Source organism: Colletes latitarsis, chromosome 9 (assembly GCF_051014445.1).
Source record: "Colletes latitarsis isolate SP2378_abdomen chromosome 9, iyColLati1, whole genome shotgun sequence".
NCBI classification, from domain to species: domain Eukaryota; kingdom Metazoa; phylum Arthropoda; class Insecta; order Hymenoptera; family Colletidae; genus Colletes; species Colletes latitarsis.
Genome location: NC_135142.1, coordinates 26,844,016 through 26,862,718, shown reverse-complemented (window position 1 = coordinate 26,862,718; position 18,703 = coordinate 26,844,016). Strand labels below are relative to the sequence as shown.

Below are 18,703 nucleotides of genomic sequence, written 5' to 3'. Positions count from 1 at the left end.
TCGTGAGCTTTCGTACGAAAGGTTGTGAAATGACGGCGAAGGAGAAGATAATTGCCAATAAACGGAAACCATGTATTCTTCGGTTAATAGAGTTGTTATTGATTCAATGATGAACACCGATCATTATGATGGCACGATATAATATTACACAGTCTTGCAATATTAGGTTGTTACTCGATTACGCGAAAGGAAACGATGGTTTCCTTTTTCCCCATAAATATACGCACGAAATGGCTGTGGATAGATTGCCTGGCAATTGGCGCGATGTGAAAAACAAGTCCTTTTTTATTTTTCATAAACGCGTCAAGTCGAATTCTTCGTAAGTTTCCCCGTAATTGTGTCGTAACTGACGCAGCAGAAACAGTGAACACTCGATGTTTATTTCTGTCGTTACGAACACCATTTTTTACGATCAAATAGTCGCCATCTAAAACTTCTAACGACAAGTGAAATGTTTCGCTAACTAAAAACATCGATTTTCCACCACGTAAAATAAAATACCGATACTAAATATTTTTCTTTCGACAACTAAAATTAAACCTACAAAATATTTTGTTTTAATTTTCATCACCGCGCATTTCAATACGTACATCGCAAAATTCTGCGCTAAAGTAAAAAAAGTCCTTAAACTAAAGGATAAAAATAAAATCTGTATAGGAACATAACTATCAACCGTTTCCACTGCGCGTACCGCAAAATAGAAACAGCGTTAAAACGATTGGTTCTTAAAGCATAAGAAAATAAAAATTACGTAGGAATATAGGCGTCGTTTGGTACTCGATCTCAAATTATCAGAATGCCGCGTTCGATCAATCGAGTTCTAAAACCATCTCGATGATCCGGCACAGTTTTACTGTTGGTCACCGTCTTCCTTATTTGCATTTTTCATTAAAACGCGAGTACACGGACGATTATTGTTTGCAAGATTGGTAATGCCGATCAAATTTCGACTTCCGGTAGCAAGGCAATGACCAGAAATTTTGATCCTTCCCAAACTCTTCACCCTGGCTAATGGTGTGAGGAAGACACTGACCGAGCGTTTCCGGTAAGAAAGTGACCAGTGCGGCTCCAGCGAACGACACGACACCGATGATCAACATCGGGAATCCCTCCCACACTGTGGCCTGCCGAACGAAGCATTATTTAGAGATCTTGGTTCGAGCATCGGTAGATACTCGATAGATCACACTGGTCAACAGCAAATTAGTGGGACCCTGAATCTTATTGCATGCTCCTAATACAAATTCAAAGTGATTCGAATACGATTCAATGTTGAGGAACTCTCGAAAGTCTTGATCGCCTTGAAAATCTTGTAAATTGATATGTCAATTTGGTTACTTTTATGGAAAATTGAATATAAAAATTGTCTCTCTAGTTGTGTCAGAAATGCAGAGTTTAGAAGATATTCACTTACCGTGATTATTATATAGGGTGCCAATGTATGCGCTATGATACCGAAAATATGAATAAGCGATACGCCTTGAGATCTGACGGGTGTCGGCAAGAGTTCCGCCGCGTATTGGAGACCGATATTGGCCGCCATGTTGAGACAGAATCGTGACATCACCGACATCGTTAACTTGGCGAGTACTGAAATTCAAAATGACCGTTGACCGTTTTGACGTTCCTAACGAATAACGGCGTAAGTGAACGTATTTACTGGAATGAAGCATGAGCTCGGCGATGCTGAGGACACAGGTGATAGCTAAGGTGAGAAATCCACAGAGTCTACGGCCCCATCGGTCCAACAGCAAAGTTAACAATAAGCCAGCCGGCAGTTCCGTGAAGCAGGACAGGGAGAAGGACACGAATACCGAACTCTGGATAAGCTTCAGCGAATAAACGTGACTGTCGAATGATATCACGATGAAACACCTGCAAGATGACACCGGTCATTCGTCGAACTTTTCTTGGACACGATTATACTTTCCAGAACAGGATTAGGAGGATGGTGTTCCGCGCCAGCCGCGGCGTTTTGAATAGATCTAACACCGTCGCGGTTTCGCGCTGTTTGGCCGAAGCTTCCAGATTTGCCTAAAACACGACGCGAACAACAAAATAAATTCCAAAAAGACCCAAGAAACGATACCTGAACTACTTACGAGGAAGACGTCGTAAACGCGTGATTCTGGATTCCTTTTATTGATTTTGGCTATTCTTCGCAATTTCTCGACAACCTTGTCCATCTTCCCATTAGAAATATACCATCTTACGAAAGAAAATTGTCGTAACCAAGTTGATGACCGAAATCGTATATTCGACACAGGTGTAAAATGACTCAACGCTCGAAGGGGATATTCTAGTGTGAACTCCTAAAAGAATCGATGAAATATTTTATATTTTTTGTCTAAACAAATCTTAAAAAATGTTAGTAAATACCGTACGTCACACTAGAGTACCCCCTAGAAGGGCAAGAATTCGAGTGATTTTAGTAGATCCTTACCTGGCACTCTCGGGGAGGATCCACGGCGTGATGAAGACGGATAGGAAGGGCAGAGCGCTGACATAAGTGAATAATCTCCAGTTAGAAATGTAATAAGCCATCCATGGTAGAATAGTGCTGGCGGCGGCGAAATATATACCGAAGGCTACGTTGACAACCACGGTACGTTTCGAGACGGACATATACTCGAGCACTGAAACATAATTAACACTGGACGATATCAAATATTATAGAACAGTTGTATTTCAGATTTCAATTGTAATCCATGCAGTACAGTAAAGCAAAATTATCTTCATACAGCAGATTTTCGATTATCCGGCACAGGGTGAGGGTGCCTAAATTTTTTGGCTAAAAAAAAATATTTCAAATCGTTCTGGAAAAATTATTTTCCTAACCATTTTCGAGAAAAAAATTCTTTCTAAGAATGTTTGAAAAGTTGTTCCTTAACACCGTAAAATGAGAAACACCCCCTAAAGATAGTCCAACTTCTTATTGTTATCACTTCATGTATATTTGATTTTCCGGCATTGCCCCAGTCCCGAGTTTGCCAGATAATCGGAATTTTATTCTACATTAATTTTGTATTAACTCGTTTACTATTTTTTAAGCAACGCGTGTTACGTTTACCACCATAATTTATCGACTAAATGCTTGGTTTTTTCAGAGGATTCCTTTGAAACTCACCGATTATTAACGGAATATTGATACAGTTGTCGAATGCCAATCCAGTGAAAAACCTGCAAACAGCGAACGACCAGAAGCTATTTGCATTGGCGGTGGCGATAGAACCAACAAGGGCAACGCTGTTGCAAACTATTAGACCAGGAATACGTCCTTTGTGATCCGCTATCCATCCGATAAGAAAACCACCAAGAATAGAACCGCAGAAGAAGATAGCCTGTGTCGTCGACACCAAGTGTTCTTGATCGCATACCCAATCAAGCTAATCACGAAGGGTTAAGGATCAGTCAATGAAAAGAACGAGTCTGCACAAACATTCAAGCTCGATTCTCTTAAGGACGAAGCCTCGTACGAAAAGATTTCGTCGACATTATTTTATAATTAATCGTTTCACGAGGAAATTTAACTGAAAAATTCTGGGACACGATGTGTATGTGATATTCGAAAGATACTTCACCTCGGTACCTACGCTGGAGTACGGGATTTGCGTGAAATTATATTCCCAGCTGGTACATCCGACGGTTCCGTTCCTTTTCAACTCTAAAGAACGTAGATCCGCGCCAGTCTTCAACAATTCGGTGAAATTTACGTCCTTGCGTCGACACTGGTCGTAATAGGGATATTCGTTCGAGGGTGGAATTGCTATTTTTATCCTAAATGCGCCGTATGAGATAAAATCATTAATGGAATATAATCAATATAACGAAGACTTCGATATTACAGAACAAATATACTAACAAAAATGATCAAATAGGCGGTCCAATTGTTTTTACTCTAAAAAGGAAAAATTGTAACAAAACTAAGGTATGAAAAAAGAATTTAAAGATTAATAAAGAATCAGATTGAAATAGACCAGATTGAATTAACCTATAACAATTTCTCTATAATTAAATCGTACGACAAGGAGTTAAATCGTAACAAGTGTCGTTTGTAGTTAAGAATACAAATCCAATCTGTATATGACAGTTCTCAGAAGCTACTTAAATTGTATAGTTCTCGATGAAACGTACCTGTCTGCTTGAGTAAAGTTGGAGTTCATCAATTCGTCTATCCTACACCAGTGCTCCGTGGGTGTAATGGTTATGAAAAATTGCGAGAAATAGAGGAATGCGTATGTTAAACCGAAAGGCAGCAACGCCAATAAAAGCAACCATTGATATCTGCCATAATCGCCAACGTATGGTAGAACGTCGTCAAACGTTTCTAATTTTGGCCTCAAAGCTGTCCTTTCGGTTGGACTTATCGAATCGTTTAAGTTCTTCATTTCATTGTTCTCCATTTCTCTGGAACAACAAAACGCGTATCTTTGTTAATATCTTTTCTCGCAATCAGTGTTCGATTCCTTGACAATGAATTTCCAACGATTGGAAAGTGAAAGTTACATAAAGTGTTATCGTTATTTTTCTGTTCACTCGTGCAAAATATGTGGAGCCAAAATATAAACACTCAACTTGGCTCGTCCACGGCTCGTATGGATATAAATGAACCTTGTCTGCTCCCGATCGGCAATATCAACACAAACAATTACGATCGACGGTACCATGGAACAAAGTTCAAACAACTCCTTTCCTTGCTTTCTTTTGGACCCCTCGAGTGATAAATTGAGTGCAAGCGTGCGTTTTAATGCCAACCAATTATTGTACCGGGATCAAGTGAATCGTGACACGCGACTCGTTAAAATTCAATTGTAAACGAGACGCTGGTCCGCCGGGCGAGAGAATGCAAAGTATCTGCGTAGCTATGTCGAACGAGAGGATACGTATGCTTAAGAGAATTATCAGAAAGTGACAAATGCAGCACGACTTCCCACTGTATTAGAGTTATCGATTGCGATAGAGTTATCGATAACGATAGAGTTATCGATAGGGATTAGGAGAAATCAAATTCGAATCCATCTTTAAATTCCCTTCTAAATGTAAAAGGAATCAACCCTCTTATAACTATAGAATAAAAATTATTATTATTATTTACGAATCACCTTTTTCCGTAGATTGATGTAACGCCGATCGTGTCGAAAGATGAGCCCAACCCTAACTCGACGAGCCAGATTGTCGTTAATTAGCATCAATTAATTGCTCGACAAGTGAAACTCTCTAGCAATTAGCGTACACTGTATTCACGTAGATTTTCTCTGTGTGTCCCTTATCATGCTCGAAGATTCTCTTGTCACTGAAGCGTAAGCGTCTTCATCGCCAGCGGCTCGCGACAACCACAAGATTCCGCCCGCCGGAAACGAGCAACGGACTAATTAGACGGACGATTAACGCGAACGAAAGAGAAGAGGATCGAAGCACGTCCGACTGTTATGAGGCCTTGCACGAATATGAAGGGGAAACAGGCTCGAGTATCACTGATATAGAAGCTTGCTTAACGGAGACGAACGCGACACTTGCAGACACGTGTTTGCCAATACAGAGCCAACAAAGAAAGAGACGATCAAACAGAAACAGAAAGAGAAGACGAGTCCTCTGACTGGCAAGCAGACTGACAAGTAATTTCGCACGCTTCTCGAATCGCGATTGTTCGGCGCCACGTGACAATCCCAATGCCACCAACCAAATTTCTTTCCTGCTTATAAAATCGTTGTTCTATAGAACACTTCAGTTATTTTTGATTATAACGACGCACTTTGGGCGCAATTATCACAATTATCGACAGCGATAGTAATAAGGAATATAATTACGTATCCGTTATCGAGTCTAGTATTATTTCAACGAGTTGGCCTGGCACCGCTTCAAATATATATATATTGCGTGTGTGTGACATTGACGCGAGAGGATATAAGATTACAATATTCCGTGTCTATAAATAATTTTGCAACTAGACACAATCAATCACCTCCGACGCAACTTCCGCCAGAGTGTCAGTTACACTGAAAAGTTATCCGTAAGGACAAATTTCGGGTAAGGTAAACGCGTTTTATACAATCTATTTCTGGAGATATCTACCGTCGATATTGCCTGAATATACCCTTGTTTGTTCGTTGTTTCTCGAGAACCGAGATGCTAATGAGAAGAAAATTGAGATCGACAAAAGCGTGTCACGGATCTTATTGTTTCGCAGGGAAGATCTAAAAAATCTAACTATTGTTATTGTAGCTGTATCTCTAACGATAATCACTAGTATGCACCATTGTATCCCTCTTAATTTACACGTTTAACAAACGAATTCTACATAATGGAATCATTCCGTTTCACAAGACTCTGCAACTTTTTTCGCAACGTTCTACATAGAATATCCTTCGCCCGACGTCCATTAAATGAGCTACCTATATTTCAGCCTACAATAAGGTCCACCTTGCATATCGATGTAATGAATAACCTTTAACTTCGAAAATAGAGAAATAGTTTCTGGACCAGAATGTACAGGGTGTTCAGCCACCCCTGGGAAAAATTTTAATAGGGGATTCTAGAGAAAATCAAGAATACCAATTTGTTGATTGAGGCTTCGTTAAAAAGTTATTAACGTTTAAAGTTTCACCAGTACTGAATTTTTTTCTCGAAAATGCGCAGGATTTCGGGGGTATGTCTATTCACCAAAAATGATTGCAATTACCCCCCGCAACCGAAAATAATTTTTCCAAAACGATTTGAAATTTTTTTTTTTTCCGTCGAAAAATTTCACACCTTCTCGAATTTTTTTCTCGAAAGTGGGTAGGATTTCGGGGATATGTGTAATGACCAAAAATGCTTGTAATTGACCCCTGTAATTAAATATAATTTTTTTAGAATGATTTGAAATTTTTTAATTTCGTCTAAAAATTTCAGTATCTACTCGAATTTTTTTCTCGAAAGTGGGTAAAAATTCGAGGGTATGTCTAATGACCAAAAATGATTGTAATTGGGCCCTGCAACCAAAAATAATTTTTTCAGAATGTCTTTAAATTTTTTAATAACTTTTTAATGAAGGCTCAGTCAAGAAATTGGTATTCTTGATTTTCGTCTTATTTTGGCCTCTAGAATCTCCCATTAAAATTTTTCCTAGGAGTAGCCGAGCACCCTGTATAAGACGCTTCACGGTACTAAAACAAGAAACACGGCAATCCGAATCTGAATATAACAGACATTTGCATATATACCACTGTCAAGAAACGAGATTAATCCTGGGAACTATCGTACGAACGGACTACGTACTTCCTCCTAATTCTAACAACGTTATTTGTCTCGAATATGTATATCAATCCTCCCGCAATATCCAAAGAATAACGCATCACACTAGGAGCATATATTAGTTCGCGTATTTTGATTACGTTGTGTTGATATTAATTGGCGAACGATAACACCAATATTGTCATGAACGCGCATTTGGTAAACCTCATCGTTATAACACGGTTAAATTTTACCGATGACAAATTAGTAAATTAAATAAATATTTTATACAGACAATTGTAAACCATCGAGAATATTCAAAGCAATCTGGAATATGAAAAACGAATTCATCGAAGTTTAATATTTTCATTTTAAATATAAGATTAATAAAGAACAAGACCTCGTATTCTGTCAACGACCCGCACATAGAAACTGATATGTACGATAAGAGGATGTAAATATCATGTAATACGGCATCAGGATTAAAGATAATCCTCATCTTTATTCATAGTATCGGTACGGTTTAGTAGGAAATGGATGCTTGGAAAAATCCGATGATCTTCGTCGCTTTTATTAAAAAACACTGACGATTTTGGTGACAGCAAAATTAAAAATAAGTTCAATCGTTCGCATGTACGAACGACTTTTAATATATCCACCTAAAAATTTTTACACGTATTTACACAACTTACGCTCGTGTTGGTTATTTCAACTTCGAGCCGCTCAGCATCTGCTAGAAACGAGTTAAAAATTCACAGTTTTATCTTTCGTTTCCTACTCCGTGAAAGATTTAAAAGTTCATTGTCACTTATAAATTACAGTGACAAAGGCAAATTCGCGAAACAGTTGGCGCAAATTGAGCTGAATCCTCGCACAACGGTCTCCGGGTACATTTTGACCCATAGAAACTGGTTATTTTACAGAGGAATGCGAATCAAAATAGACCCGGAGTCCGAGTGTATTTGTAACGTGGCACAACATTCACAAAAGAAAGAAGAAAAGGATTTCTTCGAATTCTAATAATTTTCACGATATTTTCTTCAAATTTCGTATCATATGAAGGACTTTCATTTAATGTACATATTGCAACCATACCATCATTCATCAATGTAAATACAAGCACGTGTTTCTTCATCGACTGTTTGTCATTGGAGAATTGATAATTTTGTAGGAAATGGACACAGCTTTCGCTACAATCTTTCTACTTCCGTGACGGAGTTGCTGCTCTTTCTCGACCTCACGCTCGTTCTCCGAATCATGCTGCTTCTCAACGTTTCACCACGAAGAGAGGCCCTCATCGAGTTCCTGACACTACCTCGAGAGAACGTCTTGAACGTAGCCGAAGGCGTTTCCTCGTCCACGCGGTCCCTACGAAAGATTAAAAAGATCGATTGGGATTATTAATACTTTGTACTCCGAGACTTTTCTCTGATCGAAAGATTAGTTGTTTGCTAGATTTATGATGTTCCTTCATAGAGGATAACCGAGTACAAAGGATTAAAATACCATGTCTAACGGAGGGGTCATCCACCATGTCCACAAAAACTTCGTCGCCGTGATTGATTAAATATTTTCAAAAAGACGCTGGAGACGCATTATCGGTTTAGAACTCACCTACTGATACAAGGAAAGTCCCACATTTTCTGGTCTTTACCAAAGTCCTCGCCGTCCTGTAACGTTTGCGGAAGATCCTTGTCCAGCGTTTCCGGTAAAAACAGAGTGAGAAGACCGCCAGCGATTCCGAGGACGCCCAACACCAGAAGGGGCAGAATCGACGAGACCACGTTGAGATAAACCACGAAGGGTGCCAAAATGCTCGCGACGTATCCCATTATGTGTATCAGGGCCACACCCTGAGCCCTGACGACGGTCGGCAATACTTCAGCCGCGTACTGGAGGCCGATGTTGTACGATATATTTATCCAAAATCTACCCAGAATGGCCAAAGTGGCCGAGTAGATATCTGAGAAGGAAAATAAGAATCTTCTTTAAAAGAAAAATTTGTGTGACTTAGAATTAGAAACACGAGCACCATGTTGTAAGTAACAATATACAGCATTGCACAACTTGTCATTTATTAACAGAAGATTTAGGGTCTAGAATTATCGTGTGACAAGCGTGTAACGAAATAGAGATACGAACTGTTGGAAACCGCGGAAGCCCAAATACTGAAAATTCCGGAAACGACCAGAGAACCGCAGGCCAGCCATCTTCTGCCCCATCTGTCGAGAACAGCTGTGAGAAATGTGTCAGCGGGCAACTCAGTCGCCGCTGCGATCGTGAATGTCACGAAAACGTTTAAGCCTAAGTTATCGACGTTCCGTACATGACCATCGAACACCAAAGAGATCGCCATCCTACGAAACAAAAAAAACCTCTGTTCTTTAAAAAAATTCTTAAGTAATACGCCTTTATTATCATCATATTCTCGATGGCTGGTTGTATAGCGGAACCTACCATATTATAATAAATAAGATCGTGATATTCCGAAGCCGTGGAGTTCTAAATAAATCCAGCACGGAGTACATTCTGTCCGCTTCCTCTTCTTTACAGATTTTAGCACAGGTCTCCTATCATTTCGAAAAATAACAATTAACGCGTCCATCACCGTCTGTGTCATACAATCGAACATATTTAGGCTAAATTATTGTGTTTAACGCTGTTTACCTGAAATCGTTTGTAGACATCGTCGGGCACTTTTGTACCGTTTACTCGCTCGAATTTCTTCAGGATCCCGATGGCTCTGTCTATTTGGCCTTGGCTCACAAGCCACCGAGCACTTTCCGGTACCAACCAAGGCGTCGCCACTGCCAAGACAAGAGGAACCGACGTCGCGATGCAGGTCATCCTCCAGTCCGCCAAAAAATATGCGATCCAAGGTAAAACGCAGGCCGCGAAAGTGAAGAATATGGCTATCGACATGTTCGCTACGAACGTCCGCCATTTTGGTCCAACGTACTCCAATACTGAAGATCCAAAGAAACGATTTTTAAATTGTAATCGGTACACTGTGACGAATTTAATTCCCACAGTTCCAAATAACTATTTAAAATTTAAAAAAGGAACAACGATCGCGATGAGCATTGCAGTTGCGCCGTATTAAAGAAGATTCTGAATTAAAGACTCCCATTAAGTGCGTAACACTATCGCTTCGTTAAGAACAATTATTCTTAATTTCGCGAAGCACATAAATAGTCGTCGTTCGGTGTTTTTTATTCTTAGTGCCATTGCACAATCGAAGAATTAATTCCACGTTCCTAACTTATTAATCCTTGGTCACGAGGCGCTCGATTAATTCGCTAACACGTGTTACTCGTGACACGTGAAAGTCACGCAAACGTAAATTTCATTGTCCAAGGCGACCGTCGATTATCCTGATCTCGAAGTGTCTTGTCTTCCTGAGAGAGTATCAGAGATCGATAAATACTTTCCGACGAAGGTAACGCGTATAATAAGGATACTCGAGGACGACTCGAAAGGAGTCTATTACCTTCGACTGTCGATTATTAGATGCTAAAACGATCGTCCAAATGGTTATTAATAACACTGGTCGCAGTAATAGACAAAAATACTGCACAAGGAAAGATCACGAATTAAAGAGACACAAAGAACCAGAAGGAAACCAGCAATCCCGAACGAAAATAGAAAACCTCCTGTGAGTTTGCTTAATTATATCCTACGTATCAAGGTTTATCGCCACAATCATGACGAAGTTATGCCTTCTAATCGAATATTCGCTTTTCTCGAAGGTACTTCCTTCGTCGGTTGCAGAAAATATTCAGTTAGACGTCACCGTCGATCAGACGAAACTGGCTTTAATTGACCGTTTACTAAGTCGAATATCAACACGTGCTATGTCACATTACTAATCTTTTTTCTATTTGAATTCAATCGACTCAAAAAAAACGAACCTAGCGTGTATTTTTGCTCGAATTTCCATCCGCTTCTCTAATTGCAGCACTTGGATGCAAACGCACGTACGTTGCCTATTGAAAGTACGAGATTTATTGTTCGGAGAACCGACGACTTACTCATCGAAGAAAGGATTGTTAATAACTAGCTGTCGATTTACGGATAACGGGGCCATTATCGAATGCTGCCAGGGTCGAAAGTTTCATCGAATGGCAGTAATTCCTAAACTATGAAATTTACGAAATTTTCAAGGTACCACCGTGGCAGTAAAAGTGTTAAAAGATATTTTTGTGATGAACATAATGTTTCAGTTATGAAAATCGAAACGAAACTCTTGCGCGTGCACTAACCATGACTGAATGACTCAAGCAGAGCCTAGAAAGATTTACGACAACCGGCGGGATTTCGTCTGGTTTCTATCGAAAACTAGGCCAAGTTGACGAGAGTCGAGACATTAATCGTCCTGGTACTCGGATTTCCTAATTGCCAAAGCATCCGTTTTCAGCGATCGCAATTAATCGTATGCGAGCTCTCGATCGTCTGTGCCAAACGAACGCGAAAGAAGATTGATCGATACGGTCGTCGACGTATGTTAATCTCGAGCTTGATGAAAGTAAATCACCGCGCTAGGAAACGCGATAGCGATTATTAACTCCGTTCGAACGTGTAATGAATTACATCATTGAGACCGTAGCCGTGTACGTGTATCGCGTATCGTGCATCGAAAGTAATCCCGTGCATAATTATCCCGCAACGTATCCCAAACATTCCTCGTATTATAAAAATATAAAGTTACATTTTAAGAAACAAAGGTGCAGTTGCAGTTTTCGTGACCGTTTTAGAGATATAATTTTTCTCAGTTGCGCGGGACACGAGAAAAATTCCATGTAGACGTTTCGAAGCTTTATCTCTGTGAAGTTATCTTTAAGCCTGTACTGAATTTACGAACGAATGCAACAATGAGTGAAAAGAAAAGGATGGTTACCTAATATGTACATCATGGTGAAGCAATTGTCGAAAGCGAAACCGACGAAGAAGCGGCACAGCGTGAACTGCCAGAAACTTTGAGAGAACGCGGTGGCGACTCCCGCCACGAAACCCATCAGATTCGCGCCGATTAGAGCCGGTATCCTGCCGTACTGATCAGCTATCCAACCGAAAATTAGTCCTCCGAAGATGGCACCGACGAAGAAGATGCTCTGCGCGGTGGTTGGCAGGGCACTGTAATCGCACACCCATCCTAACTACAACAAATGATCGCGATAGACGGGCGAAGAACATTAAAAAAGCGCAAGTGGACGGGAAGGAAAATGGTCGAAGAAAGTCTCACCTCGGTCGCTACGGTTGCGTAAGGGATGCTGGTGTAATTAAACTCCCAACCGTGTTGGCAGTCCCTTCTTGGCCACGATGGGTCCGGTTCGCGTCTTCCACTTAATAGAATCTCGGTGTAATTTACATCGTACATGCTGCATCTCGAGTAACCTTCACGGTCGATCGGTATCGCCAGCAAGAGTCTGAGAGAAAAGAAAAGGGATCATCAGTAGTTCAGGGACTTGGACGTTTCAACAGGTGGATAATTAACAAGAGTCCCACGAACTAACGAGCTGTAAGGCAGTCGCTAAATTTGTTCCCGTTTGGTTCTTGATTCATCGTGATTATTATTCCTTGTACGCTCCGATAGCATTTTCTCGTCTAAATAGAGAATCGATACGCCGCATTTGGTAACTCAATAATACGACAGAATTTTTAAAATCGCACCACCTGGGATATTTTATCCTGTATTCTGTATTTGATACTAATTTGCACAGAAATTAATATCCATGTTAAGCCTTTTACGTTCGTTGTAAAATGATACCTGTATATTGCTTCATTAATTATTTTGAAAATATTCGTTAAATCGGATACATTACCTAACGAACTCTTGACAGAATTATATTAAGAAAAGATTGGTTCGTAATGATGACCAAGCGTTGAAATCGACTTTACTAATAATAAGTGTAATTAAGGTAATTTACGGATGATGATTCATTTCCGCCTCTGGTATTTGTCGTTTTAGTGAAATAGGAAGTTTATGTCAGAATGACCGACGCTGTCTGAACCAAACCGACCTCGACCACTTGCGTGACATTGTGGAACAGTTTCATTAAGGGGTCTGACTGAATTAAAGTCCTAAAAAGTTAATGATATTTCAGATCCCTTCTCGAGGAACTATTAGACATCAGAGTACAGATGCATCCTTAATAATATAAAGAATCGAATAAACTTGTTTTTTAGCAGCGACGCAGACCTCTTTGGTACAACGATTATGCACTAGAATTCAGATTGTTGCTACAACGTGGCCTTGAGACATCGATTATCTATCGTATAGAGCGAAGCATCGAATTTTCATAGCTAAGAAAAATTCTTATTACAGTCGTACGTGTCTTGTACTTTCGCGCTTAATCACGCTCGTTGTCTGACCTTTGCGTGCGAAGCAAACGAACGACGACATGTTACTTAACGCCGATTGCATTATGCGCACGTACGGTGCATTTTTCATTCCGGATTCACCGTTATGAACCCCGCGTGTCACGGAAAACTGCTATGAAAAACGATGAAAGGAATGTAAAGATAATTCTTTCACGTAACTATTAATTCTAGACGATAGTCATCCGCTGTCACTTCCACCATTTCTGCCGTAAACGATCAAATTGCTTGTTTTGCAATTTATAATTATAACTATGCATTCTCAGTGCGTCATAGTTTTCTGAAATTTCGTATGTCTCTTATCGACGTGCATAAATGATTACTTTTACAAACTAGTTTCCTTTTTTTCCTATTACGCGTATAATTATTACACAGTTAAGAAATGTAAGAAATATATAATGCTCTTACGAAACTCGTAATGATCTGATCTATGGAAGAAATGGGTCGATGACTAGATCAGTGTCGAAATTAGGTACACTTACACTATCTGGAATCTGTAAATAACAGATAGCGTGTATCACGGTATCGCGAACGAGGACTGCCGTTAAGTTGTGAAAGGTGCCACTATAAATGCGATCTAACATTCGTGTATGTCGTTCCCTCCTGTTCAATTAGCACACGACGTTGGACCGAGTGTTACACGTTTAATGCTATTTCTCGCATTCACGCTCCCATTAATTCGTACGAAGGCTTCGTGTTGCATAGTTTCTAGTGAATGGTCGTGCTTCAGACGACAATACTCGCGCGTCAAAGAACGCTGCGCGGAACACATTAAGCGGACGCGTTCATGCGATCATTTAATTGCATTATTGTAACATAACATAACATCCTGTAGCGTCGAAAATATCCTCCGTTTCTTTCCACGTACTTTGTATATTTATACGTTCACCCTGGTTTTCCCGACACTTTTCTTTCTACGTGTGTGGAACGATGGGAACGAACGATAAAAAGTAGTGGAAACAAATTAAAAAAAAAATGATGGAAACTTTCGCGTATCCCTAGCATTTTTCGTAAAATCCTTTACAAGCCATTATGTGACAACGCTTCTATTAACGGTGATGTGATAAACTGTAGCAGAAATTTCGAGTAAGCAAAATGATCCAAGCACAATATCGTCGAGTTTACAGAAAAAATTAACGACTCCCAGCAAACTATTTAGCACTGTACGTCACTGCTTAACCTGCAGATACGAATTTTAAATATTTATTTTCGTTCTGTATATTCTGCCTAGAAGTTTGAGTCTACTTCCTCGACGAGTAGACTAAGAACAGAAAGAAAATACCCGAGAGGAAATGGCCTTACGTGAAATCAAGATGGCATCGTTTGAGTACCCTTCTAGTAATTCCGAGTCTAAACCCCCCTAACAAATTTGTTAACCCCATGACATACAAAAACACTATTTAATTTGGTCCGACTGAACAGTTACGTAAACTTAGAAACACAGCAGATTATTTACATGGTTAAATATCATTTAACACGGTTGTCGCGTAAAACTAGTAGACGATAATTAAGTAACAGCAGTTCTGTGAAGTGTGACATTTTTACAAAATATTCTAATAAGTATAGAGACATGACCAATGGCCACCATGGCAGCCAATGTGTTAAGCTACATAATTGTTACGTTCACATCGTCACGAGGCTATTTTTCAACCGATCATAAAATAATCCTTATTTTTGTTGCGGGGCATATTACGCAAACCGAAGGAAAACAAAACAGGGGAACTGTTGCACTCACTAAGACTAAGAAGCGCGAGTTTTATCGAGACTTTTACGAGCCGCTACCAGCCAGTAGCTGAAGTATTACATTATTTGAATAACATCAAGGTTGTTAACCCGCTGTGTGCAGTTTATGCGAGAGCACCGTAACTGGGCGCGAAGGTGCAATCGACTTGTTCCTTCGAACAGTTTCGTCACCGTATTTCCACGCTTTCCGGAGACGGTCGTGGCGCCGATAGCCGTCGTTGCAATTTCAGTTTTCAGCGATTTTCTTTTGTGCCAATCGTATTCCACGCTTAAATATAAATCGCCGTTTTAAATCCGAGAACGATCTTACCGTATTGAGACACACCGAGCGTACAGTTTCGGAGAAACTTCGCTTTCGTCAACGATGAAATCGTTTCGCGCCTTATGGAATCGTTTAGATCGTGAAGCAATGGTTCGATCAGTTGGCCCAAACTACGCAAAAAAAAATCAGACTTTCGTTTTCTTTATGAAGTACCTAACAATTTTATAATTACAGTTCATACGGGATTGTTGTGCAATTGAAAATACATTATCGTCGAAAACTCAACGTGGCGCTCCTGGCGAAAACAATAGTTTTATGTGCGCATTTCCTCGAGCTGTCGTGTTAGATTATTGACCGGAAGCAGAACGCTGCTATGCAATTATCGTTGTATTTTAACGTGCGACTTATCATACAATAAATCGTTAAGACCATAACACCCAGATACGTAACAAGACGTAATTAAAAAAATCGACATCGGGAAAATACAGTTTCAGGAATTAGGGAATTAATTCGTAAAATAGCATACTATTGTGGCAACGTTGAAAACACGTACGATAAACGACGTTACTGTACTAATTTTAACCACTTATCAAATTCTAATTTAGGCGGCACATAACAATACGAATCTAAAAGAAATGGGATACAAAATTATCACACTAACGCAGAATTCGATTTTCAAAGTAAAATTTCACTGTTTCCGTTAGATAAATAACTACTCACGAGAAAATAGGAAAGAATATTCGCGATCTAGTCGTATCTTAACCGCTTTGAATTGTAAAACAAAACGTCGGTGATCGCAGTTTTTTTATATTATTAATTAATGCGACGGAAGAAACTCGTCCGAAGCTCACGCAATCCGATCGCATTTTTCATCAGTGCCTCATCGATAGATTCTACAAGCAACTTTTTACCGTACGGGAAACCGTCAGACGCGCGTCTAGGCTTCTAAAAACTTTTATTTTGCATACGGGATACGCAAACACCGTAATAAGCGCCGGAACGAATCATCGTTTTCCACGCCACTCGTGGAATCCAGGCGACTAGGTCTCGTCTTCCGAAGTAATTACAGCTCGAACACAATGGAACCGTTCCAAGGAATTGTCTCGAAAACGTTCCTAATGAGCGCAACGTGTTCTCATTAAAAAGAATAATCGTAACGTAGGATCTTCTTTCATAAATAGGAAGAAGGTTCGATCGACGCCAGGACTCGTTTACATAAATGAAATGCAACTCGAAAAGTCCGTTACCAAAATAATGCATATGTTAGTCTCCAAGTGGATAATTTCAGGGGTTTGGCAGTCATCAAGTGTTAAGAAGAAGTAAATCACGCACCTTTCGTGGAGGGTGAGATTCTCGAGTTCAGGTACCAAGCACCAATGTTCGTTCGGCACGAGAGTGATGAATATTTGCGAGAAATAGACCCAGGCGACGAACGATGCAAAAGGGATCATCAGAAGGAAGAGAATCTTCTGATAGAGGCCGAACTCTCCGACGTAAGGCAGCAGCTCGTCAAAATCCATGTCCCTCGATTCGTCTTTGGCTTTCGCGTTAGGGGCAGTCGAATTTCTTTCCAGGTTCAACGAGTTTTGGCAAGGTGTTGCGTTGCTGGCGCCAGCGTCATCCAGACCCGCGGTCGTTTCGAATTTTTCTTGCGGAGGCATCTTCGTTGTCGCAGAGCAACGATCGACGTTACGGGAGCCACCGATCCTTTGATATCTTCCGTCGAAAACAGTCCGATCGTCGAGGCGACTCGATCACTTTCTCTCCGTTGAAATTCAAGTGTCCTCGCGTAGATCACGCATCACCGAATGCATCGTGCTGATTTCGTTTCAGCAAACAAAGCCTTCAGACAGATTAATCCGCGCGTTTCGATGATAACAGCTAAAGCGCGGTATCAGCACCGTGATCTTTTTTAACGATCCGTATCAGGCACACGGAGGATCCTCACGTTTGTCGTCAGCATCGCGAGAACTCGTCTACGAATTCTGGTTACTCGGTTCGCGGGTCAGGCTAGTCCGACGTGGCCCAGAGAAGCATCGAAAAAAGCGGACAAATCCTCACCGAAGAGTACAGAACTGAAATGATCGGTCCCGTAGCTGGCTATATAGCCACCGACGACGACGTACTCCCTCTCTTTTCCACTGCTAACAGATTTCAGTGTTCCGCGAATGGCATTGAATGGGAGCTGCGGATCGCGTCGATCATTTTCGCGGTTGGTAACCGACTAATTCAATATGCGACTTAAGGAACAGCACTAAAAACCCAAAATCAGTCCTTTTTCAAATGATCTCGAAACTGAACGCGGAATTCATACAGTGTATACCACGATTTATTAATATTCATTTATTAGTTATCATACATACAGATAAACATACAGGGTGTTCGGTCACACCTGGGAAAAATTTTACTAGGGAATTCTAGAGGCCAAAATAGAACGAAAATCAAGAATACCAATTTGTTGATAGAGGCATCGTTAAAAAGTTATTAACGTTTAAAGCTCCGCCCGTACTGAATTTTTTTCTCGAAAATGCGCAAGATTTCGGGGGTATGTCTATTCACCAAAAATGATTGTAATTGACTCCTGCAACCGAAAATAATTTTTTTAGAATTAATTAAAAATTTTTTTTTCGTCGAAAAATTTAGGCACCTGTCGATTTTTCTTAAAAATTAGATTTTCATTTTCGATAATTTTATTTGACGCCCTACAGAAAAGTTGTCTAATACTTTTTTGTAGGTACCCATGAGATCTACTTCAGAAAAAAGTTTCATTGAAATATATTCACTATCGTAGGAGTTATGGCTGTTTGAAAATTGGACCATTTTTATGGGGGTTTTCTTATTTTAGGAAGTCAAGGAACAACTTTTCGAATATTTTTAGAATTTCTACATATTCTACACTAAAATACGCGGCGTTTGGCTTTTTGAACATTAAAATCGTCCAATCCGTTCAGAAGTTATGACGTTTTAAAGATTCGCATGAAAATTCGAGCAGACATTTCTGGCCAGAAATTATATTTTCGGTAAGGAATTTTTTTCTCGAAACTGAGTAGGATCTCGGGGGTATGTATAATGACCAAAAATGCTTGCAATTGACCCCCGCAACTAAAA

General features: G+C 40.1%; 2 protein-coding genes across 2 annotated transcripts; both read right to left on the bottom strand.

The window, feature by feature from the left end:
• Nucleotides 1–6: 6 nt before the first annotated feature.
• LOC143345942 (carcinine transporter-like) lies at nucleotides 7–5,634 on the bottom strand. Its single transcript, XM_076773587.1, has 10 exons — nucleotides 5,103–5,634; nucleotides 4,135–4,407; nucleotides 3,582–3,777; nucleotides 3,128–3,386; nucleotides 2,444–2,636; nucleotides 2,103–2,208; nucleotides 1,932–2,034; nucleotides 1,661–1,876; nucleotides 1,415–1,590; nucleotides 7–1,124 (listed from the first exon to the last, which is right to left on the bottom strand). Exons 2-10 carry the CDS (start codon nucleotides 4,401–4,403, stop codon nucleotides 912–914), a joined length of 1,731 nt encoding a protein of 576 aa, XP_076629702.1. The 5' UTR covers nucleotides 4,404–4,407; nucleotides 5,103–5,634; the 3' UTR covers nucleotides 7–911.
• A 2,128-nt stretch (nucleotides 5,635–7,762) lies between these two features.
• Nucleotides 7,763–17,684, bottom strand: LOC143345940 (organic cation transporter protein-like). Its single transcript, XM_076773583.1, has 8 exons — nucleotides 16,928–17,684; nucleotides 12,455–12,638; nucleotides 12,110–12,368; nucleotides 9,880–10,178; nucleotides 9,670–9,782; nucleotides 9,355–9,569; nucleotides 8,827–9,175; nucleotides 7,763–8,580 (listed from the first exon to the last, which is right to left on the bottom strand). Exons 1-8 carry the CDS (start codon nucleotides 17,254–17,256, stop codon nucleotides 8,403–8,405), a joined length of 1,926 nt encoding a protein of 641 aa, XP_076629698.1. The 5' UTR covers nucleotides 17,257–17,684; the 3' UTR covers nucleotides 7,763–8,402.
• Between the last annotated feature and the right edge of the window lie 1,019 nt (nucleotides 17,685–18,703).

Bases quoted from the DNA above. Each gene is read 5' to 3' on its own strand.
- LOC143345942 (XM_076773587.1), bottom strand. From the start codon at position 4,403: ATGGAGAACAATGAAATGAAGAACTTAAACGATTCGATAAGTCCAACC. The intron at 1,591-1,660 runs GTAAATACGTTC...TTTGAATTTCAG, and splicing joins CGAGCTCATGCTTCATTCCA to TACTCGCCAAGTTAACGATG. The intron at 1,125-1,414 runs GTAAGTGAATAT...TTCGTTCGGCAG, and splicing joins CACCCTATATAATAATCACG to GCCACAGTGTGGGAGGGATT.
- LOC143345940 (XM_076773583.1), bottom strand. From the start codon at position 17,256: ATGCCTCCGCAAGAAAAATTCGAAACGACCGCGGGTCTGGATGACGCT. The intron at 12,639-16,927 runs GTGCGTGATTTA...CTTTTCTCTCAG, and splicing joins AATCTCACCCTCCACGAAAG to ACTCTTGCTGGCGATACCGA. The intron at 9,570-9,669 runs GTAGGTTCCGCT...TTTGTTTCGTAG, and splicing joins ATCTTATTTATTATAATATG to GATGGCGATCTCTTTGGTGT.